Source organism: Hemitrygon akajei, chromosome 24 (genome assembly GCF_048418815.1).
Source record: "Hemitrygon akajei chromosome 24, sHemAka1.3, whole genome shotgun sequence".
NCBI lineage: Eukaryota > Metazoa > Chordata > Chondrichthyes > Myliobatiformes > Dasyatidae > Hemitrygon > Hemitrygon akajei.
In genome coordinates, this window is record NC_133147.1 from 5,503,510 (window position 1) to 5,526,058 (window position 22,549).

General features: G+C 67.2%; 1 protein-coding gene across 1 annotated transcript in view; it reads left to right on the forward strand.

Moving 5' to 3' along the window:
* The window catches only part of irak1 (interleukin-1 receptor-associated kinase 1), a 120,936-nt gene extending 101,855 nt beyond the window's left edge, over positions 1–19,081 (forward strand). Inside the window, exon 15 of the mRNA XM_073027902.1 lies at positions 19,077–19,081. Coding sequence (XP_072884003.1) covers positions 19,077–19,081 — 5 coding nt within the window. The remainder of the gene's footprint in view (positions 1–19,076) is intronic.
* Positions 19,082–22,549: the final 3,468 nt, after the last annotated feature.

The window sequence follows — 22,549 nt, forward strand, 5'->3', positions numbered from 1 at the left end:
GGGTAAGGGGGAAGGGGTGGGGGTCTCTGCAGTGAGGCAGGGTAAGGGGGAAGGGGTGGGGGTCTCCTCTGCAGCGAGGCAGGGTAAGGGGGAAGGGGTGGGGGTCTCCTCTGCAGTGAGGCAGGGTAAGGGGGAAGGGGTGGGGGTCTCTGCAGTAAGGCAGGGTAAGGGGGAAGGGGTGGGGGTCTCCTCTGCAGTGAGGCAGGGTAAGGGGGAAGGGGTGGGGGTCTCTGCAGTGAGGCAGGGTAAGGGGGATGGGGTGGGGGTCTCTGCAGTGAGGCAGGGTAAGGGGGAAGGGGTGGGGGTCTCTGCAGTGAGGCAGGGTAAGGGGGAAGGAGTGGGGGTCTCCTCTGCAGCGAGGCAGGGTAAGGGGGAAGGGGTGGGGGTCTCCTCTGCAGCGAGGCAGGGTAAGGGGGAAGGGGTGGGGGTCTCTGCAGTGAGGCAGGGTAAGGGGGAAGGGGTGGGGGTCTCCTCTGCAGCGAGGCAGGGTAAGGGGGAAGGGGTGGGGGTCTCTGCAGTGAGGCAGGGTAAGGGGGAAGGGGTGGGGGTCTCCTCTGCAGCGAGGCAGGGTAAGGGGGAAGGGGTGGGGGTCTCTGCAGTGAGGCAGGGTAAGGGGGAAGGAGTGGGGGTCTCTGCAGCGAGGCAGGGTAAGGGGAAGGGGTGGGGGTCTCTGCAGCGAGGCAGGGTAAGGGGGAAGGGGTGGGGGTCTCTGCAGCGAGGCAGGGTAAGGGGGAAGGAGTGGGGGTCTCTGCAGCGAGGCAGGGTAAGGGGGAAGGGGTGGGGGTCTCCTCTGCAGCGAGGCAGGGTAAGGGGGAAGGGGTGGGGGTCTCTGCAGTGAGGCAGGGTAAGGGGGAAGGAGTGGGGGTCTCCTCTGCAGCGAGGCAGGGTAAGGGGGAAGGGGTGGGGGTCTCCTATGCAGCGAGGCAGGGTAAGGGGGAAGGGGTGGGGGTCTCTGCAGTGAGGCAGGGTAAGGGGGAAGGAGTGGGGGTCTCCTCTGCAGCGAGGCAGGGTAAGGGGGAAGGGGTGGGGGTCTCTGCAGCGAGGCAGGGTAAGGGGGAAGGGGTGGGGGTCTCTGCAGTGAGGCAGGGTAAGGGGGAAGGGGTGGGGGTCTCTGCAGTGAGGCAGGGTAAGGGGGAAGGGGTGGGGGTCTCTGCAGCGAGGCTGGGTAAGGGGGAAGGGGTGGGGGTCTCTGCAGCGAGGCAGGGTAAGGGGGAAGGGTGGGGTCTCTGCAGCGAGGCAGGGTAAGGGGGAAGGGGTGGGGGTCTCTGCAACGAGGCAGGGTAAGGGGGAAGGAGTGGGGGTCTCTGCAGCGAGGCAGGGTAAGGGGAAGGGGTGGGGGTCTCTGCAGCGAGGCAGGGTAAGGGGAAGGGGTGGGGGTCTCTGCAGCGAGGCAGGGTAAGGGGGAAGGGGTGGGGTCTCTGCAGTGAGGCAGGGTAAGGGGGAAGGGGTGGGGGTCTCCTCTGCAGCGAGTCAGGGTAAGGGGGAAGGGCTGGGGGTCTCCTCTGCAGCGAGGCAGGGTAAGGGGGAAGGGGTGGGGGTCTCTGCAGCGAGGCAGGGTAAGGGGGAAGGAGTGGGGGTCTCTGCAGCGAGGCAGGGTAAGGGGGAAGGGGTGGGGGTCTCCTCTGCAGCGAGGCAGGGTAAGGGGGAAGGGGTGGGGGTCTCCTCTGCAGCGAGGCAGGGTAAGGGGGAAGGGGTGGGGGTCTCTACAGCGAGGCAGGGTAAGGGGGAAGGGCTTGGGGTCTCCTCTGCAGCGAGGCAGGGTAAGGGGGAAGGGGTGGGGGTCTCTGCAACGAGGCAGGGTAAGGGGGAAGGAGTGGGGGTCTCTGCAGCGAGGCAGGGTAAGGGGAAGGGGTGGGGGTCTCTGCAGCGAGGCAGGGTAAGGGGAAGGGGTGGGGGTCTCTGCAGCGAGGCAGGGTAAGGGGGAAGGGGTGGGGGTCTCTGCAGCGAGGCAGGGTAAGGGGGAAGGGGTGGGGGTCTCTGCAGCGAGGCAGGGTAAGGGGGAAGGGATGGGGGTCTCTGCAGTGAGGCAGGGTAAGGGGGAAGGAGTGGGGGTCTCCTCTGCAGCGAGGCAGGGTAAGGGGGAAGGGGTGGGGGTCTCTGCAGCGAGGCAGGGTAAGGGGGAAGGGGTGGGGGTCTCTGCAGTGAGGCAGGGTAAGGGGGAAGGGGTGGGGGTCTCTGCAGTGAGGCAGGGTAAGGGGGAAGGGGTGGGGGTCTCTGCAGCGAGGCTGGGTAAGGGGGAAGGGGTGGGGGTCTCTGCAGCGAGGCAGGGTAAGGGGGAAGGGTGGGGTCTCTGCAGCGAGGCAGGGTAAGGGGGAAGGGGTGGGGGTCTCTGCAACGAGGCAGGGTAAGGGGGAAGGAGTGGGGGTCTCTGCAGCGAGGCAGGGTAAGGGGAAGGGGTGGGGGTCTCTGCAGCGAGGCAGGGTAAGGGGAAGGGGTGGGGGTCTCTGCAGCGAGGCAGGGTAAGGGGGAAGGGGTGGGGTCTCTGCAGTGAGGCAGGGTAAGGGGGAAGGGGTGGGGGTCTCCTCTGCAGCGAGTCAGGGTAAGGGGGAAGGGCTGGGGGTCTCCTCTGCAGCGAGGCAGGGTAAGGGGGAAGGGGTGGGGGTCTCTGCAGCGAGGCAGGGTAAGGGGGAAGGAGTGGGGGTCTCTGCAGCGAGGCAGGGTAAGGGGGAAGGGGTGGGGGTCTCCTCTGCAGCGAGGCAGGGTAAGGGGGAAGGGGTGGGGGTCTCCTCTGCAGCGAGGCAGGGTAAGGGGGAAGGGGTGGGGGTCTCTACAGCGAGGCAGGGTAAGGGGGAAGGGCTTGGGGTCTCCTCTGCAGCGAGGCAGGGTAAGGGGGAAGGGGTGGGGGTCTCTGCAACGAGGCAGGGTAAGGGGGAAGGAGTGGGGGTCTCTGCAGCGAGGCAGGGTAAGGGGAAGGGGTGGGGGTCTCTGCAGCGAGGCAGGGTAAGGGGAAGGGGTGGGGGTCTCTGCAGCGAGGCAGGGTAAGGGGGAAGGGGTGGGGGTCTCTGCAGTGAGGCAGGGTAAGGGGGAAGGGGTGGGGGTCTCCTCTGCAGCGAGTCAGGGTAAGGGGGAAGGGCTGGGGGTCTCCTCTGCAGCGAGGCAGGGTAAGGGGGAAGGGGTGGGGGTCTCTGCAGCGAGGCAGGGTAAGGGGGAAGGAGTGGGGGTCTCTGCAGCGAGGCAGGGTAAGGGGGAAGGGGTGGGGGTCTCCTCTGCAGCGAGGCAGGGTAAGGGGGAAGGGGTGGGGGTCTCCTCTGCAGCGAGGCAGGGTAAGGGGGAAGGGGTGGGGGTCTCTACAGCGAGGCAGGGTAAGGGGGAAGGGCTTGGGGTCTCCTCTGCAGCGAGGCAGGGTAAGGGGGAAGGGGTGGGGGTCTCCTCTGCAGCGAGGCAGGGTAAGGGGGAAGGAGTGGGGTCTCTGCAGTGAGGCAGGGTAAGGGGAAAGGGGTGGGGTCTCTGCAGCGAGGCAGGGTAAGGGGGAAGGGTGGGGTCTCTGCAGTGAGGCAGGGTAAGGGGGAAGGGGTGGGGGTCTCCTCTGCAGCGAGGCAGGGTAAGGGGGAAGGGGTGGGAGTCTGTGCAGCGAGGCAGGGTAAGGGGGAAGGGGTGGGAGTCTGTGCAGCGAGGCAGGGTAAGGGGGAAGGGGTGGGAGTCTCTGCAGCGAGGCAGGGTAAGGGGGAAGGGGTGGGGGTCTCCTCTGCAGCGAGGCAGGGTAAGGGGGAAGGGGTGGGAGTCTGTGCAGCGAGGTAGGGTAAGGGGGAAGGAGTGGGGGTCTCTGCAGCGAGGCAGGGTAAGGGGGAAGGAGTGGGGGTCTCTGCAGCGAGGCAGGGTAAGGGGAAGGGGTGGGGGTCTCTGTAGTGAGGCAGGGTAAGGGGAAGGAGTGGGGGTCTCTGCAGCGAGGCAGGGTAAGGGGGAAGGAGTGGGGGTCTCTGCAGCGAGGCAGGGTAAGGGGGAAGGGGTGGGAGTCTCTGCAGCAAGGCAGGGTAAGGGGGAAGGGTGGGGGTCTCTGCAGCGAGGCAGGGTAAGGGGGAAGGGGTGGGGGTCTCTGCAGCGAGGCAGGGTAAGGGGGAAGGGGTGGGGGTCTCTGCAGTGAGGCAGGGTAAGGGGGAAGGGGTGTGGTCTCTGCAGCGAGGCTGGGTAAGGGGGAAGGGGTGGGGGTCTCTGCAGCGAGGCAGGGTAAGGGGGAAGGGGTGGGGGTCTCTGCAGCGAGGCAGGGTAAGGGGGAAGGGGTGGGGGTCTCTGCAACGAGGCAGGGTAAGGGGGAAGGAGTGGGGGTCTCTGCAGCGAGGCAGGGTAAGGGGAAGGGGTGGGGGTCTCTGCAGCGAGGCAGGGTAAGGGGAAGGGGTGGGGGTCTCTGCAGCGAGGCAGGGTAAGGGGGAAGGGGTGGGGTCTCTGCAGTGAGGCAGGGTAAGGGGGAAGGGGTGGGGGTCTCCTCTGCAGCGAGTCAGGGTAAGGGGGAAGGGCTGGGGGTCTCCTCTGCAGCGAGGCAGGGTAAGGGGGAAGGGGTGGGGGTCTCTGCAGCGAGGCAGGGTAAGGGGGAAGGGGTGGGGGTCTCTGCAGCGAGGCAGGGTAAGGGGGAAGGAGTGGGGGTCTCTGCAGCGAGGCAGGGTAAGGGGGAAGGGGTGGGGGTCTCCTCTGCAGCGAGGCAGGGTAAGGGGGAAGGGGTGGGGGGTCTCCTCTGCAGCGAGGCAGGGTAAGGGGGAAGGGGTGGGGGTCTCTACAGCGAGGCAGGGTAAGGGGGAAGGGCTTGGGGTCTCCTCTGCAGCGAGGCAGGGTAAGGTGGAAGGGGTGGGGGTCTCCTCTGCAGCGAGGCAGGGTAAGGGGGAAGGAGTGGGGGTCTCCTCTGCAGTGAGGCAGGGTAAGGGGGAAGGAGTGGGGGTCTCTGCAGCGAGGCAGGGTAAGGGGGAAGGGGTGGGGGTCTCCTCTGCAGCGAGGCAGGGTAAGGGGGAAGGGGTGGGGGTCTCTGCAGTGAGGCAGGGTAAGGGGGAAGGGGTGGGGGTCTCCTCTGCAGCGAGGCAGGGGAAGGGGTGGGGTCTCTGCAGCGAGGCAGGGTAAGGGGGAAGGGGTGGGGGTCTCCTCTGCAGCGAGGCAGGGTAAGGGGGAAGGGGTGGGGGTCTCCTCTGCAGCGAGGCAGGGTAAGGGGGAAGGGGTGGGGATCTCTGCAGTGAGGCAGGGTAAGGGGGAAGGGGTGGGGGTCTCTGCAGTGAGGCAGGGTAAGGGGGAAGGTGTGGGGGTCTCTGCAGTGAGGCAGGGTAAGGGGGAAGGAGTGGGGGTCTCTGCAGCGAGGCAGGGTAAGGGGAAAGGGGTGGGGTCTCTGTAGCGAGGCAGGGTAAGGGGGAAGGGTGGGGTCTCTGCAGCGAGGCAGGGTAAGGGGAAAGGGGTGGGGTCTCTGTAGCGAGGCAGGGTAAGGGGGAAGGGTGGGGTCTCTGCAGTGAGGCAGGGTAAGGGGGAAGGGGTGGGGGTCTCCTCTGCAGCGAGGCAGGGTAAGGGGGAAGGGGTGGGGGTCTGTGCAGCGAGGCAGGGTAAGGGGGAAGGGGTGGGGGTCTCTGCAGCGAGGCAGGGTAAGGGGGAAGGAGTGGGGGTCTCTGCAGCGAGGCAGGGTAAGGGGAAGGGGTGGGGGTCTCTGTAGTGAGGCAGGGTAAGGGGAAGGAGTGGGGGTCTCTGCAGCGAGGCAGGGTAAGGGGGAAGGGGTGGGGGTCTCTGCAGCGAGGCAGGGTAAGGGGGAAGGAGTGGGGGTCTCTGCAGCGAGGCAGGGTAAGGGGAAGGGGTGGGGGTCTCTGTAGTGAGGCAGGGTAAGGGGAAGGAGTGGGGGTCTCTGCAGCGAGGCAGGGTAAGGGGGAAGGGGTGGGGGTCTCTGCAGCGAGGCAGGGTAAGGGGGAAGGGGTGGGAGTCTCTGCAGCGAGGCAGGGTAAGGGGGAAGGGGTGGGGGTCTCTGCAGTGAGGCAGGGTAAGGGGGAAGGGGTGTGGTCTCTGCAGCGAGGCTGGGTAAGGGGAAAGGGGTGTGGTCTCTGCAGCGAGGCTGGGTAAGGGGAAAGGGGTGGGGTCTCTGCAGCGAGGCAGGGTAAGGGGGAAGGGTGGGGGTCTCTGCAGCGAGGCAGGGTAAGGGGGAAGGGGTGGGGGTCTCTGCAGCGAGGCAGGGTAAGGGGGAAGGGGTGGGGGTCTCTGCAGTGAGGCAGGGTAAGGGGGAAGGGGTGTGGTCTCTGCAGCGAGGCTGGGTAAGGGGGAAGGGGTGGGGGTCTCTGCAGCGAGGCAGGGTAAGGGGAAGGGGTGGGGGTCTCTGCAGCGAGGCAGGGTAAGGGGGAAGGGGTGGGGGTCTCTGCAACGAGGCAGGGTAAGGGGGAAGGAGTGGGGGTCTCTGCAGCGAGGCAGGGTAAGGGGAAGGGGTGGGGGTCTCTGCAGCGAGGCAGGGTAAGGGGAAGGGGTGGGGGTCTCTGCAGCGAGGCAGGGTAAGGGGGAAGGGGTGGGGTCTCTGCAGTGAGGCAGGTTAAGGGGGAAGGGGTGGGGGTCTCCTCTGCAGCGAGTCAGGGTAAGGGGGAAGGGCTGGGGGTCTCCTCTGCAGCGAGGCAGGGTAAGGGGGAAGGGGTGGGGGTCTCTGCAGCGAGGCAGGGTAAGGGGGAAGGAGTGGGGGTCTCTGCAGCGAGGCAGGGTAAGGGGGAAGGGGTGGGGGTCTCCTCTGCAGCGAGGCAGGGTAAGGGGGAAGGGGTGGGGGACTCCTCTGCAGCGAGGCAGGGTAAGGGGGAAGGGGTGGGGGTCTCTACAGCGAGGCAGGGTAAGGGGGAAGGGCTTGGGGTCTCCTCTGCAGCGAGGCAGGGTAAGGGGGAAGGGGTGGGGGTCTCCTCTGCAGCGAGGCAGGGTAAGGGGGAAGGAGTGGGGGTCTCCTCTGCAGTGAGGCAGGGTAAGGGAGAAGGAGTGGGGGTCTCTGCAGCGAGGCAGGGTAAGGGGGAAGGGGTGGGGGTCTCCTCTGCAGCGAGGCAGGGTAAGGGGGAACGGGTGGGGGTCTCTGCAGTGAGGCAGGGTAAGGGGGAAGGGGTGGGGGTCTCCTCTGCAGCGAGGCAGGGGAAGGGGTGGGGTCTCTGCAGCGAGGCAGGGTAAGGGGGAAGGGGTGGGGGTCTCCTCTGCAGCGAGGCAGGCTAAGGGGGAAGGGGTGGGGGTCTCCTCTGCAGCGAGGCAGGGGAAGGGGGAAGGGGTGGGGGTCTCTGCAGTGAGGCAGGGTAAGGGGGAAGGGGTGGGGGTCTCAGCAGTGAGGCAGGGTAAGGGGGAAGGTATGGGGGTCTCTGCAGTGAGGCAGGGTAAGGGGGAAGGGTGGGGGTCTCTGCAGCGAGGCAGGGTAAGGGGGAAGGGGTGGGGGTCTCTGCAGTGAGGCAGGGTAAGGGGGAAGGGGTGGGGGTCTCTGCAGTGAGGCAGGGTAAGGGGGAAGGGGTGGGGGTCTCTGCAGCGAGGCAGGGTAAGGGGGAAGGGGTGGGGTCTCTGCAGCGAGGCAGGGTAAGGGGGAAGGGGTGGGGGTCTCTACAGCGAGTCAGGGTAAGGGGGAAGGGGTGGGAGTCTCTGCAGCGAGGCAGGGTAAGGGGGAAGGGTGGGGGTCTCTGCAGCGAGGGTAGGGTAAGGGGGAAGGGGTGGGGGTCTCTGCAGCGAGGCAGGGTAAGGGGCAAGGAGTGGGGTCTCTGCAGTGAGGCAGGGTAAGGGGGAAGGGGTGGGGGTCTCTACAGCGAGTCAGGGTAAGGGGGAAGGGGTGGGAGTCTCTGCAGCGAGGCAGGGTAAGGGGGAAGGGTGGGGGTCTCTGCAGCGAGGTAGGGTAAGGGGGAAGGGGTGGGGGTCTCTGCAGCGAGGCAGGGTAAGGGGCAAGGAGTGGGGTCTCTGCAGTGAGGCAGGGTAAGGGGGAAGGGGTGGGAGTCTCTGCAGTGAGGCAGGGTAAGGGGGAAGGGGTGGGAGTCTCTGCAGTGAGGCAGGGTAAGGGGAAAGGGTGGGAGTCTCTGCAGTGAGGCAGGGTAAGGGGGAAGGGGTGGGGGTCTCTACAGCGAGTCAGGGTAAGGGGGAAGGGGTGGGGGTCTCTACAGCGAGGCAGGGTAAGGGGGAAGGGGTGGGGGTCTCTGCAGCGAGGCAGGGTAAGGGGGAAGGGGTGGGGGTCTCTGCAGCGAGGCAGGGTAAGGGGGAAGGGGTGGGGGTCTCTGCAGCGAGGCAGGGTAAGGGGGAAGGGGTGGGGGTCTCTGCAGCGAGGCAGGGTAAGGGGGAAGGGGTGGGGGTCTCTGCAGCGAGGCAGGGTAAGGGGGAAGGGGTGGGGGTCTCTGCAGCGAGGCAGGGTAAGGGGGAAGGGGTGGGGACTCTGCAGTGAGGCAGGGTAAGGGGGAAGGGGTGGGAGTCTCTGCAGCGAGGCAGGGTAAGGGGGAAGGGGTGGGGGTCTGTGCAGCGAGGCAGGGTAAGGGGAAAGGGGTGGGGTCTCTGCAGCGAGGCAGGGTAAGGGGGAAGGGGTGGGGTCTCTGCAGCGAGGCAGGGTAAGGGGGAAGGAGTGGGGGTCTCTGCAGCGAGGCAGGGTAAGGGGAAAGGGGTGGGGTCTCTGCAGTGAGGCAGGGTAAGGGGGAAGGGGTGGGGGTCTCCTCTGCAGCGAGGCAGGGTAAGGGGAAAGGGGTGGGGTCTCTGCAGCGAGGCAGGGTAAGGGGGAAGGGGTGGGGGTCTCCTCTGCAGCGAGGCAGGGTAAGGGGGAAGGGGTGGGGGTCTGTGCAGCGAGGCAGGGTAAGGGGGAAGGGGTGGGGGTCTCTGCAGCGAGGCAGGGTAAGGGGGAAGGGGTGGGGGTCTCTGCAGTGAGGCAGGGTAAGGGGGAAGGGGTGGGGGTCTCTGCAGCGAGGCAGGGTAAGGGGGAAGGGTGGGGGTCTCTGCAGCGAGGCAGGGTAAGGGGGAAGGGGTGGGGGTCTCCTCTGCAGCGAGGCAGGGTAAGGGGGAAGGGGTGGGGGTCTCCTCTGCAGCGAGGCAGGGTAAGGGGAAGGGGTGGGGGTCTCCTCTGCAGCGAGGCAGGGTAAGGGGGAAGGGGTGGGGGTCTCTGCAGTGAGGCAGGGTAAGGGGAAGGAGTGGGGGTCTCTGCAGCGAGGCAGGGTAAGGGGGAAGGGGTGGGGGTCTCTGCAGCGAGGCAGGGTAAGGGGGAAGGAGTGGGGGTCTCTGCAGCGAGGCAGGGTAAGGGGAAGGGGTGGGGGTCTCTGTAGTGAGGCAGGGTAAGGGGAAGGAGTGGGGGTCTCTGCAGCGAGGCAGGGTAAGGGGGAAGGGGTGGGGGTCTCTGCAGCGAGGCAGGGTAAGGGGGAAGGGGTGGGGGTCTCCTCTGCAGCGAGGCAGGGTAAGGGGGAAGGGGTGGGGGTCTGTGCAGCGAGGCAGGGTAAGGGGGAAGGGGTGGGGGTCTCTGCAGCGAGGCAGGGTAAGGGGGAAGGGGTGGGGGTCTCTGCAGTGAGGCAGGGTAAGGGGGAAGGGGTGGGGGTCTCTGCAGCGAGGCAGGGTAAGGGGGAAGGGTGGGAGTCTCTGCAGCGAGGCAGGGTAAGGGGGAAGGGGTGCGGTTTTCTGCAGCGAGGCAGGGTAAGGGGGAAGGGGTGGGGGTCTCTGCAGTGAGGCAGGGTAAGGGGGAAGGGGTGGGGTCTCTGCAGCGAGGCAGGGTAAGGGGAATGGGTGGGGGTCTCTGCAGTGAGGCAGGGTAAGGGGGAAGGGGTGGGAGTCTCTGCAGCGAGGCAGGGTAAGGGGGAAGGAGTGGGGGTCTCTGCAGCGAGGCAGGGTAAGGGGGAAGGGGTGTGGGTCTCTGCAGCGAGGCAGGGTAAGGGGGAAGGGGTGGGAGTCTCTGCAGCGAGGCAGGGTAAGGGGGAAGGGGTGGGGTCTCTGCAGCGAGGCAGGGTAAGGGGGAAGGGGTGGGAGTCTCTGCAGTGAGGCAGGGTAAGGGGGAAGGAGTGGGGGTCTCTGCAGCGAGGCAGGGTAAGGGGGAAGGGGTGGGGGTCTCCTCTGCAGCGAGGCAGGGTAAGGGGGAAGGGGTGGGGGTCTCCTCTGCAGCGAGGCAGGGTAAGGGGGAAGGGGTGGGGGTCTCTGCAGTGAGGCAGGGTAAGGGGGAAGGGGTGGGGGTCTCTGCAGTGAGGCAGGGTAAGGGGGAAGGTGTGGGGGTCTCTGCAGTGAGGCAGGGTAAGGGGGAAGGGGTGGGGGTCTCTGCAGCGAGGCAGGGTAAGGGGGAAGGGGTGGGGGTCTGTGCAGCGAGGCAGGGTAAGGGGGAAGGGGTGGGAGTCTGTGCAGCGAGGCAGGGTAAGGGGGAAGGGGTGGGGGTCTCTGCAGCGAGGCAGGGTAAGGGGGAAGGAGTGGGGGTCTCTGCAGCGAGGCAGGGTAAGGGGGAAGGAGTGGGGGTCTCTGCAGCGAGGCAGGGTAAGGGGGAAGGGGTGGGAGTCTGTGCAGCGAGGCAGGGTAAGGGGGAAGGAGTGGGGGTCTCTGCAGCGAGGCAGGGTAAGGGGGAAGGAGTGGGGGTCTCCTCTGCAGCGAGGCAGGGTAAGGGGGAAGGGGTGGGAGTCTGTGCAGCGAGGCAAGGTAAGGGGGAAGGGGTGGGAGTCTGTGCAGCGAGGCAGGGTAAGGGGGAAGGAGTGGGGGTCTCCTCTGCAGTGAGGCAGGGTAAGGGAGAAGGAGTGGGGGTCTCTGCAGCGAGGCAGGGTAAGGGGGAAGGGGTGGGGGTCTCTGCAGCGAGGCAGGGTAAGGGGGAAGGGGTGGGGGTCTCTGCAGCGAGGCAGGGTAAGGGGGAAGGGTGGGGTCTCTGCAGTGAGGCAGGGTAAGGGGGAAGGGTGGGGGTCTCTGCAGTGAGGCAGGGTAAGGGGGAAGGGGTGGGAGTCTCTGCAGCGAGGCAGGGTAAGGGGGAAGGGGTGGGGGTCTCTGTAGTGAGGCAGGGTAAGGGGGAAGGGGTGGGGGTCTCTGCAGCGAGGCAGGGTAAGGGGGAAGGGGTGGGGTCTCTGCAGCGAGGCAGGGTAAGGGGAAGGGGTGGGGGTCTCTGTAGTGAGGCAGGGTAAGGGGAAGGAGTGGGGGTCTCTGCAGCGAGGCAGGGTAAGGGGGAAGGGGTGGGGGTCTCCTCTGCAGCGAGGCAGGGTAAGGGGGAAGGGGTGGGGGTCTCTACAGCGAGGCAGGGTAAGGGGGAAGGGCTTGGGGTCTCCTCTGCAGCGAGGCAGGGTAAGGGGGAAGGGGTGGGGGTCTCCTCTGCAGCGAGGCAGGGTAAGGGGGAAGGAGTGGGGGTCTCCTCTGCAGTGAGGCAGGGTAAGGGAGAAGGAGTGGGGGTCTCTGCAGCGAGGCAGGGTAAGGGGGAAGGGGTGGGGGTCTCCTCTGCAGCGAGGCAGGGTAAGGGGGAAGGGGTGGGGGTCTCTGCAGTGAGGCAGGGTAAGGGGGAAGGGGTGGGGGTCTCCTCTGCAGCGAGGCAGGGTAAGGGGGAAGGGGTGGGGGTCTCCTCTGCAGCGAGGCAGGGGAAGGGGGAAGGGGTGGGGGTCTCTGCAGTGAGGCAGGGTAAGGGGGAAGGGGTGGGGGTCTCTGCAGTGAGGCAGGGTAAGGGGGAAGGTATGGGGGTCTCTGCAGTGAGGCAGGGTAAGGGGGAAGGGGTGGGGGTCTCTGCAGCGAGGCAGGGTAAGGGGGAAGGGGTGGGGGTCTCTGCAGCGAGGCAGGGTAAGGGGGAAGGGGTGGGGTCTCTGCAGCGAGGCAGGGTAAGGGGGAAGGAGTGGGGGTCTCTGCAGCGAGGCAGGTTAAGGGGGAAGGGGTGGGGGTCTCTGCAGCGAGGCAGGGTAAGGGGGAAGGGGTGGGGTCTCTGCAGCGAGGCAGGGTAAGGGGGAAGGAGTGGGGGTCTCTGCAGCGAGGCAGGGTAAGGGGGAAGGGGTGGGGGTCTCTGCAGCGAGGCAGGGTAAGGGGGAAGGGGTGGGGGTCTCTGCAGCGAGGCAGGGTAAGGGGGAAGGGGTGGGGTCTCTGCAGCGAGGCAGGGTAAGGGGGAAGGAGTGGGGGTCTCTGCAGCGAGGCAGGGTAAGGGGGAAGGGGTGGGGTCTCTGCAGCGAGGCAGGGTAAGGGGGAAGGGGTGGGGGTCTCTGCAGCGAGGCAGGGTAAGGGGGAAGGGGTGGGGTCTCTGCAGCGAGGCAGGGTAAGGGGGAAGGGGTGGGGGTCTCTGCAGTGAGGCAGGGTAAGGGGGAAGGGTGGGAGTCTCTGCAGTGAGGCAGGGTAAGGGGGAAGGGGTGGGGTCTCTGCAGCGAGGCAGGGTAAGGGGGAAGGGGTGGGGTCTCTGTAGTGAGGCAGGGTAAGGGGGAAGGAGTGGGGGTTCTCTGCAGTGAGGCAGGGTAAGGGGGAAGGAGTGGGGGTCTCCTCTGCAGCGAGGCAGGGTAAGGGGGAAGGGGTGGGGGTTCCCTGCAGCGAGGCAGGGTAAGGGGGAAGGGGTGGGGTCTCTGCAGTGAGGCAGGGTAAGGGGGAAGGGGTGGGGGTCTCTGCAGTGAGGCAGGGTAAGGGGGAAGGGGTGGGGGTCTCCTCTGCAGCGAGGCAGGGTAAGGGGGAAGGGGTGGGGGTCTCTACAGCGAGGCAGGGTAAGGGGGAAGGGCTTGGGGTCTCCTCTGCAGCGAGGCAGGGTAAGGGGGAAGGAGTGGGGGTCTCCTCTGCAGCGAGGCAGGGTAAGGGGGAAGGAGTGGGGGTCTCCTCTGCAGTGAGGCAGGGTAAGGGAGAAGGAGTGGGGGTCTCTGCAGCGAGGCAGGGTAAGGGGGAAGGGGTGGGGGTCTCCTCTGCAGCGAGGCAGGGTAAGGGGGAAGGGGTGGGGGTCTCTGCAGTGAGGCAGGGTAAGGGGGAAGGGGTGGGGGTCTCCTCTGCAGCGAGGCAGGGGAAGGGGGAAGGGTGGGAGTCTCTGCAGTGAGGCAGGGTAAGGGGGAAGGGGTGGGGGTCTCTGCAGTGAGGCAGGGTAAGGGGAAAGGGGTGGGGTCTCTGCAGCGAGGCAGGGTAAGGGGGAAGGGTGGGGTCTCTGCAGTGAGGCAGGGTAAGGGGGAAGGGGTGGGGGTCTCCTCTGCAGCGAGGCAGGGTAAGGGGGAAGGGGTGGGGGTCTGTGCAGCGAGGCAGGGTAAGGGGGAAGGGGTGGGAGTCTGTGCAGCGAGGCAGGGTAAGGGGGAAGGTGTGGGGGTCTCTGCAGTGAGGCAGGGTAAGGGGGGAAGTGTGGGGGTCTCTGCAGCGAGGCAGGGTAAGGGGAAAGGGGTGGGGTCTCTGCAGTGAGGCAGGGTAAGGGGAAAGGGGTGGGGTCTCTGCAGTGAGGCAGGGTAAGGGGAAAGGGGTGGGGTCTCTGCAGTGAGGCAGGGTAAGGGGAAAGGGGTGGGGTCTCTGCAGTGAGGCAGGGTAAGGGGGAAGGGGTGGGGGTCTCCTCTGCAGCGAGGCAGGGTAAGGGGAAAGGGGTGGGGTCTCTGCAGCGAGGCAGGGTAAGGGGGAAGGGGTGGGGTCTCTGCAGCGAGGCAGGGTAAGGGGGAAGGGTGGGGTCTCTGCAGCGAGGCAGGGTAAGGGGGAAGGGGTGGGGGTCTCTGCAGCGAGGCAGGGTAAGGGGGAAGGAGTGGGGGTCTCTGCAGCGAGGCAGGGTAAGGGGGAAGGGGTGGGGGTCTCCTCTGCAGCGAGGCAGGGTAAGGGGGAAGGGGTGGGGGTCTCCTCTGCAGCGAGGCAGGGTAAGGGGGAAGGGGTGGGGGTCTCTGCAGTGAGGCAGGGTAAGGGGGAAGGGGTGGGGGTCTCTGCAGTGAGGCAGGGTAAGGGGGAAGGTGTGGGGGTCTCTGCAGTGAGGCAGGGTAAGGGGGAAGGGGTGGGGGTCTCTGCAGCGAGGCAGGGTAAGGGGGAAGGGGTGGGGGTCTGTGCAGCGAGGCAGGGTAAGGGGGAAGGGGTGGGAGTCTGTGCAGCGAGGCAGGGTAAGGGGGAAGGGGTGGGGGTCTCTGCAGCGAGGCAGGGTAAGGGGGAAGGGGTGGGGGTCTCTGCAGTGAGGCAGGGTAAGGGGGAAGGAGTGGGGGTCTGTGCAGCGAGGCAGGGTAAGGGGGAAGGGGTGGGAGTCTCTGCAGCGAGGCAGGGTAAGGGGGAAGGGGTGGGGTCTCTGCAGCGAGGCAGGGTAAGGGGGAAGGGGTGGGGGTCTCTGCAGCGAGGCAGGGTAAGGGGGAAGGAGTGGGGGTCTCTGCAGCGAGGCAGGGTAAGGGGGAAGGGTGGGAGTCTCTGCAGCGAGGCAGGGTAAGGGGGAAGGAGTGGGGGTCTCTGCAGCGAGGCAGGGTAAGGGGGAAGGGGTGGGGGTCTCTGCAGCGAGGCAGGGTAAGGGGAAGGGGTGGGGGTCTCTGTAGTGAGGCAGGGTAAGGGGAAGGAGTGGGGGTCTCTGCAGCGAGGCAGGGTAAGGGGGAAGGAGTGGGGGTCTCTGCAGCGAGGCAGGGTAAGGGGGAAGGGGTGGGAGTCTCTGCAGCGAGGCAGGGTAAGGGGGAAGGGTGGGGGTCTCTGCAGCGAGGCAGGGTAAGGGGGAAGGGGTGGGGGTCTCTGCAGCGAGGCAGGGTAAGGGGGAAGGGGTGGGGGTCTCTGCAGTGAGGCAGGGTAAGGGGGAAGGGGTGTGGTCTCTGCAGCGAGGCTGGGTAAGGGGAAAGGGGTGGGGTCTCTGCAGCGAGGCAGGGTAAGGGGGAAGGGTGGGGGTCTCTGCAGCGAGGCAGGGTAAGGGGGAAGGGGTGGGGGGTCTCTGCAGCGAGGCAGGGTAAGGGGGAAGGGGTGGGGGTCTCTGCAGTGAGGCAGGGTAAGGGGGAAGGGGTGTGGTCTCTGCAGCGAGGCTGGGTAAGGGGGAAGGGGTGGGGGTCTCTGCAGCGAGGCAGGGTAAGGGGAAGGGTGTGGGGGTCTCTGCAGCGAGGCAGGGTAAGGGGGAAGGGGTGGGGGTCTCTGCAACGAGGCAGGGTAAGGGGGAAGGAGTGGGGGTCTCTGCAGCGAGGCAGGGTAAGGGGAAGGGGTGGGGGTCTCTGCAGCGAGGCAGGGTAAGGGGAAGGGGTGGGGGTCTCTGCAGCGAGGCAGGGTAAGGGGGAATGGGGTGGGGTCTCTGCAGTGAGGCAGGTTAAGGGGGAAGGGGTGGGGGTCTCCTCTGCAGCGAGTCAGGGTAAGGGGGAAGGGCTGGGGGTCTCCTCTGCAGCGAGGCAGGGTAAGGGGGAAGGGGTGGGGGTCTCTGCAGCGAGGCAGGGTAAGGGGGAAGGAGTGGGGGTCTCTGCAGCGAGGCAGGGTAAGGGGGAAGGGGTGGGGGTCTCCTCTGCAGCGAGGCAGGGTAAGGGGGAAGGGGTGGGGGTCTCCTCTGCAGCGAGGCAGGGTAAGGGGGAAGGGGTGGGGGTCTCCTCTGCAGCGAGGCAGGGTAAGGGGGAAGGGGTTGGGGGTCTCTACAGCGAGGCAGGGTAAGGGGGAAGGGCTTGGGGTCTCCTCTGCAGCGAGGCAGGGTAAGGGGGAAGGGGTGGGGGTCTCCTCTGCAGCGAGGCAGGGTAAGGGGGAAGGAGTGGGGGTCTCCTCTGCAGTGAGGCAGGGTAAGGGAGAAGGAGTGGGGGTCTCTGCAGCGAGGCAGGGTAAGGGGGAAGGGGTGGGGGTCTCCTCTGCAGCGAGGCAGGGTAAGGGGGAAGGGGTGGGGGTGTCTGCAGTGAGGCAGGGTAAGGGGGAAGGGGTGGGGGTCTCCTCTGCAGCGAGGCAGGGGAAGGGGTGGGGTCTCTGCAGCGAGGCAGGGTAAGGGGGAAGGGGTGGGGGTCTCCTCTGCAGCGAGGCAGGGTAAGGGGGAAGGGGTGGGGGTCTCCTCTGCAGCGAGGCAGGGGAAGGGGGAAGGGGTGGGGGTCTCTGCAGTGAGGCAGGGTAAGGGGGAAGGGGTGGGGGTCTCTGCAGCGAGGCAGGGTAAGGGGGAAGGGGTGGGGGTCTCCTCTGCAGCGAGGCAGGGGAAGGGGTGGGGTCTCTGCAGCGAGGCAGGGTAAGGGGGAAGGGGTGGGGGTCTCCTCTGCAGCGAGGCAGGTTAAGGGGGAAGGGGTGGGGGTCTCCTCTGCAGCGAGGCAGGGGAAGGGGGAAGGGGTGGGGGTCTCTGCAGTGAGGCAGGGTAAGGGGGAAGGGGTGGGGGTCTCTGCAGCGAGGCAGGGTAAGGGGGAAGGGGTGGGGGTCTCTGCAGCGAGGCAGGGTAAGGGGGGAAGGGGTGGGGTCTCTGCAGTGAGGCAGGGTAAGGGGAAAGGGTGGGGGTCTCTGCAGCGAGGCAGGGTAAGGGGGAAGGAGTGGGGGTCTCTGCAGCGAGGCAGGGTAAGGGGGAAGGGTGGGGTCTCTGCAGTGAGGCAGGGTAAGGGGGAAGGGGGTGGGGGTCTCCTCTGCAGCGAGGCAGGGTAAGGGGGAAGGGGTGGGGGTCTCCTCTGCAGCGAGGCAGGGTAAGGGGGAAGGGTGGGAGTCTCTGCAGTGAGGCAGGGTAAGGGGGAAAGGGTGGGGGTCTCTGCAGCGAGGCAGGGTAAGGGGGAAGGGTGGGGTCTCTGCAGCGAGGCAGGGTAAGGGGAAAGGGGTGGGGTCTCTGCAGTGAGGCAGGGTAAGGGGGAAGGGGTGGGGGTCTCCTCTGCAGCGAGGCAGGGTAAGGGGAAAGGGGTGGGGTCTCTGCAGCGAGGCAGGGTAAGGGGGAAGGGGTGGGGGTCTCCTCTGCAGCGAGGCAGGGTAAGGGGGAAGGGGTGGGGGTCTGTGCAGCGAGGCAGGGTAAGGGGGAAGGGGTGGGGGTCTCTGCAGCGAGGCAGGGTAAGGGGGAAGGGGTGGGGGTCTCTGCAGTGAGGCAGGGTAAGGGGGAAGGGGTGGGGGTCTCTGCAGCGAGGCAGGGTAAGGGGGAAGGGTGGGGGTCTCTGCAGCGAGGCAGGGTAAGGGGGAAGGGGTGGGGGTCTCCTCTGCAGCGAGGCAGGGTAAGGGGGAAGGGGTGGGGGTCTCCTCTGCAGCGAGGCAGGGTAAGGGGAAGGGGTGGGGGTCTCCTCTGCAGCGAGGCAGGGTAAGGGGGAAGGGGTGGGGGTCTCTGCAGTGAGGCAGGGTAAGGGGAAGGAGTGGGGGTCTCTGCAGCGAGGCAGGGTAAGGGGGAAGGGGTGGGGGTCTCTGCAGCGGAGTGGGGGTCTCTGCAGCGAGGCAGGGTAAGGGGAAGGGGTGGGGGTCTCTGTAGCGAGGCAGGGTAAGGGGAAGGAGTGGGGGTCTCTGCAGCGAGGCAGGGTAAGGGGGAAGGGGTGGGGGTCTCTGCAGCGAGGCAGGGTAAGGGGGAAGGGGTGGGGGTCTCCTCTGCAGCGAGGCAGGGTAAGGGGGAAGGGGTGGGGGTCTGTGCAGCGAGGCAGGGTAAGGGGGAAGGGGTGGGGGTCTCTGCAGCGAGGCAGGGTAAGGGGGAAGGGGTGGGGGTCTCTGCAGTGAGGCAGGGTAAGGGGGAAGGGGTGGGGGTCTCTGCAGCGAGGCAGGGTAAGGGGGAAGGGTGGGAGTCTCTGCAGCGAGGCAGGGTAAGGGGGAAGGGGTGGGGTTTTCTGCAGCGAGGCAGGGTAAGGGGGAAGGGGTGGGGGGTCTCTGCAGTGAGGCAGGGTAAGGGGGAAGGGGTGGGGTCTCTGCAGCGAGGCAGGGTAAGGGGAATGGGTGGGGGTCTCTGCAGTGAGGCAGGGTAAGGGGGAAGGGGTGGGAGTCTCTGCAGCGAGGCAGGGTAAGGGGGAAGGAGTGGGGGTCTCTGCAGCGAGGCAGGGTAAGGGGGAAGGGGTGTGGGTCTCTGCAGCGAGGCAGGGTAAGGGGAAGGGGTGGGAGTCTCTGCAGCGAGGCAGGGTAAGGGGGAAGGGGTGGGGTCTCTGCAGCGAGGGCAGGGTAAGGGGGAAGGGGTGGGAGTCTCTGCAGTGAGGCAGGGTAAGGGGGAAGGAGTGGGGGTCTCTGCAGCGAGGCAGGGTAAGGGGGAAGGGGTGGGGGTCTCCTCTGCAGCGAGGCAGGGTAAGGGGGAAGGGGTGGGGGTCTCCTCTGCAGCGAGGCAGGGTAAGGGGGAAGGGGTGGGGGTCTCTGCAGTGAGGCAGGGTAAGGGGGAAGGGGTGGGGGTCTCTGCAGTGAGGCAGGGTAAGGGGGAAGGTGTGGGGGTCTCTGCACTGAGGCAGGGTAAGGGGGAAGGGGTGGGGGTCTCTGCAGCGAGGCAGGGTAAGGGGGAAGGGGTGGGGGTCTGTGCAGCGAGGCAGGGTAAGGGGGAAGGGGTGGGAGTCTGTGCAGCGAGGCAGGGTAAGGGGGAAGGGGTGGGGGGTCTCTGCAGCGAGGCAGGGTAAGGGGGAAGGAGTGGGGTCTCTGCAGCGAGGCAGGGTAAGGGGGAAGGAGTGGGGGTCTCTGCAGCGAGGCAGGGTAAGGGGGAAGGGGTGGGAGTCTGTGCAGCGAGGCAGGGTAAGGGGGAAGGAGTGGGGGTCTCTGCAGCGAGGCAGGGTAAGGGGGAAGGAGTGGGGGTCTCCTCTGCAGCGAGGCAGGGTAAGGGGGAAGGGGTGGGAGTCTGTGCAGCGAGGCAAGGTAAGGGGGAAGGGGTGGGAGTCTGTGCAGCGAGGCAGGGTAAGGGGGAAGGAGTGGGGGTCCTCCTCTGCAGTGAGGCAGGGTAAGGGAGAAGGAGTGGGGGTCTCTGCAGCGAGGCAGGGTAAGGGGAAGGGGGTGGGGGTCTCTGCAGCGAGGCAGGGTAAGGGGGAAGGGGTGGGGGTCTCTGCAGCGAGGCAGGGTAAGGGGGAAGGGTGGGGTCTCTGCAGTGAGGCAGGGTAAGGGGGAAGGGTGGGGGTCTCTGCAGTGAGGCAGGGTAAGGGGGGAAGGGGTGGGAGTCTCTGCAGCGAGGCAGGGTAAGGGGGAAGGGGTGGGGGTCTCTGTAGTGAGGCAGGGTAAGGGGGAAGGGGTGGGGGTCTCTGCAGCGAGGCAGGGTAAGGGGGAAGGGGTGGGGTCTCTGCAGCGAGGCAGGGTAAGGGGAAGGGGTGGGGGTCTCTGTAGTGAGGCAGGGTAAGGGGAAGGAGTGGGGGTCTCTGCAGCGAGGCAGGGTAAGGGGGAAGGGGTGGGGGTCTCCTCTGCAGCGAGCAGGGTAAGGGGGAAGGGGTGGGGGTCTCTACAGCGAGGCTGGGTAAGGGGGAAGGGCTTGGGTCTCCTCTGCAGCGAGGCAGGGTAAGGGGGAAGGGGTGGGGGTCTCCTCTGCAGCGAGGCAGGGTAAGGGGGAAGGAGTGGGGGTCTCCTCTGCAGTGAGGCAGGGTAAGGGAGAAGGAGTGGGGGTCTCTGCAGCGAGGCAGGGTAAGGGGGAAGGGGTGGGGGTCTCCTCTGCAGCGAGGCAGGGTAAGGGGGAAGGGGTGGGGGGTCTCTGCAGTGAGGCAGGGTAAGGGGGAAGGGGTGGGGGTCTCCTCTGCAGCGAGGCAGGGGAAGGGGTGGGGTCTCTGCAGCGAGGCAGGGTAAGGGGGAAGGGGTGGGGTCTCCTCTGCAGCGAGGCAGGGTAAGGGGGAAGGGGTGGGGGTCTCCTCTGCAGCGAGGCAGGGGAAGGGGGAAGGGGTGGGGGTCTCTGCAGTGAGGCAGGGTAAGGGGGAAGGGGTGGGGGTCTCTGCAGTGAGGCAGGGTAAGGGGGAAGGTATGGGGGTCTCTGCAGTGAGGCAGGGTAAGGGGGAAGGGGTGGGGGTCTCTGCAGCGAGGCAGGGTAAGGGGGAAGGGGTGGGGGTCTCTGCAGCGAGGCAGGGTAAGGGGGAAGGGGTGGGGTCTCTGCAGCGAGGCAGGGTAAGGGGGAAGGAGTGGGGGTCTCTGCAGCGAGGCAGGTTAAGGGGGAAGGGGTGGGGGTCTCTGCAGCGAGGCAGGGTAAGGGGGAAGGGGTGGGGTCTCTGCAGCGAGGCAGGGTAAGGGGGAAGGAGTGGGGGTCTCTGCAGCGAGGCAGGGTAAGGGGGAAGGGGTGGGGGTCTCTGCAGCGAGGCAGGGTAAGGGGGAAGGGGTGGGGGTCTCTGCAGCGAGGCAGGGTAAGGGGGAAGGGGTGGGGTCTCTGCAGCGAGGCAGGGTAAGGGGGAAGGAGTGGGGGTCTCTGCAGCGAGGCAGGGTAAGGGGGAAGGGGTGGGGTCTCTGCAGCGAGGCAGGGTAAGGGGGAAGGGGTGGGGGTCTCTGCAGCGAGGCAGGGTAAGGGGGAAGGGGTGGGGTCTCTGCAGCGAGGCAGGGTAAGGGGGAAGGGGTGGGGGTCTCTGCAGTGAGGCAGGGTAAGGGGGAAGGGTGGGAGTCTCTGCAGTGAGGCAGGGTAAGGGGGGAAGGGGTGGGGTCTCTGCAGCGAGGCAGGGTAAGGGGGAAGGGGTGGGGTCTCTGTAGTGAGGCAGGGTAAGGGGGAAGGAGTGGGGGTCTCTGCAGTGAGGCAGGGTAAGGGGGAAGGAGTGGGGGTCTCCTCTGCAGCGAGGCAGGGTAAGGGGGAAGGGGTGGGGGTCCCTGCAGCGAGGCAGGGTAAGGGGGAAGGGGTGGGGTCTCTGCAGTGAGGCAGGGTAAGGGGGAAGGGGTGGGGGTCTCTGCAGTGAGGCAGGGTAAGGGGGAAGGGGTGGGGGTCTCCTCTGCAGCGAGGCAGGGTAAGGGGGAAGGGGTGGGGGTCTCTACAGCGAGGCAGGGTAAGGGGGAAGGGCTTGGGGTCTCCTCTGCAGCGAGGCAGGGTAAGGGGGAAGGAGTGGGGGTCTCCTCTGCAGCGAGGCAGGGTAAGGGGAAGGAGTGGGGGTCTCCTCTGCAGTGAGGCAGGTAAGGGAGAAGGAGTGGGGGTCTCTGCAGCGAGGCAGGGTAAGGGGGAAGGGGTGGGGGTCTCCTCTGCAGCGAGGCAGGGTAAGGGGGAAGGGGTGGGGGGTCTCTGCAGTGAGGCAGGGTAAGGGGGAAAGGGGTGGGGGTCTCCTCTGCAGCGAGGCAGGGGAAGGGGGAAGGGTGGGAGTCTCTGCAGTGAGGCAGGGTAAGGGGGAAGGGGTGGGGGTCTCTGCAGTGAGGCAGGGTAAGGGGAAAGGGGTGGGGTCTCTGCAGCGAGGGCAGGGTAAGGGGGAAGGGTGGGGTCTCTGCAGTGAGGCAGGGTAAGGGGGAAGGGGTGGGGGTCTCCTCTGCAGCGAGGCAGGGTAAGGGGGAAGGGGTGGGGGGTCTGTGCAGCGAGGCAGGGTAAGGGGGAAGGGGTGGGAGTCTGTGCAGCGAGGCAGGGTAAGGGGGAAGGTGTGGGGGTCTCTGCAGTGAGGCAGGGTAAGGGGGAAGTGTGGGGGTCTCTGCAGCGAGGCAGGGTAAGGGGAAAGGGGTGGGGTCTCTGCAGTGAGGCAGGGTAAGGGGAAAGGGGTGGGGTCCTCTGCAGTGAGGCAGGGTAAGGGGAAAGGGGTGGGGTCTCTGCAGTGAGGCAGGGTAAGGGGAAAGGGGTGGGGTCTCTGCAGTGAGGCAGGGTAAGGGGGAAGGGGTGGGGGTCTCCTCTGCAGCGAGGCAGGGTAAGGGGAAAGGGGTGGGGGTCTCTGCAGCGAGGCAGGGTAAGGGGGAAGGGGTGGGGTCTCTGCAGCGAGCAGGGTAAGGGGGAAGGGGTGGGGTCTCTGCAGCGAGGCAGGGTAAGGGGGAAGGGGTGGGGGTCTCTGCAGCGAGGCAGGGTAAGGGGGAAGGAGTGGGGGTCTCTGCAGCGAGGCAGGGTAAGGGGGAAGGGGTGGGGGGCTCCTCTGCAGCGAGGCAGGGTAAGGGGGAAGGGGTGGGGGTCTCCTCTGCAGCGAGGCAGGGTAAGGGGGAAGGGGTGGGGGTCTCTGCAGTGAGGCAGGGTAAGGGGAAGGGGTGGGGGTCTCTGCAGTGAGGCAGGGTAAGGGGGAAGGTGTGGGGGTCTCTGCAGTGAGGCAGGGTAAGGGGGAAGGGTGGGGGTCTCTGCAGCGAGGCAGGGTAAGGGGGAAGGGGTGGGGGTCTGTGCAGCGAGGCAGGGTAAGGGGGAAGGGGTGGGAGTCTGGCAGCGAGGCAGGGTAAGGGGGAAGGGGTGGGGGTCTCTGCAGCGAGGCAGGGTAAGGGGAAGGGGTGGGGGTCTCTGCAGTGAGGCAGGGTAAGGGGGGAAGGAGTGGGGGTCTGTGCAGCGAGGCAGGGTAAGGGGGAAGGGGTGGGAGTCTCTGCAGCGAGGCAGGGTAAGGGGGGAAGGGGTGGGGTCTCTGCAGCGAGGCAGGGTAAGGGGGAAGGGGTGGGGGGTCTCTGCAGCGAGGCAGGGTAAGGGGGAAGGAGTGGGGGTCTCTGCAGCGAGGCAGGGTAAGGGGGAAGGGTGGGAGTCTCTGCAGCGAGGCAGGGTAAGGGGGAGGAGTGGGGGTCTCTGCAGCGAGGCAGGGTAAGGGGGAAGGGGTGGGGTCTCTGCAGCGAGGCAGGGTAAGGGGGCAGGGTAAGGGGAAGGGGTGGGGGTCTCTGTAGTGAGGCAGGGTAAGGGGAAGGAGTGGGGGTCTCTGCAGCGAGGCAGGGTAAGGGGGAAGGAGTGGGGGTCTCTGCAGCGAGGCAGGGTAAGGGGGAAGGGGTGGGAGTCTCTGCAGCGAGGCAGGGTAAGGGGAAGGGTGGGGGTCTCTGCAGCGAGGCAGGGTAAGGGGGAAGGGGTGGGGGTCTCTGCAGCGAGGCAGGGTAAGGGGGAAGGGGTGGGGGTCTCTGCAGTGAGGCAGGGTAAGGGGAG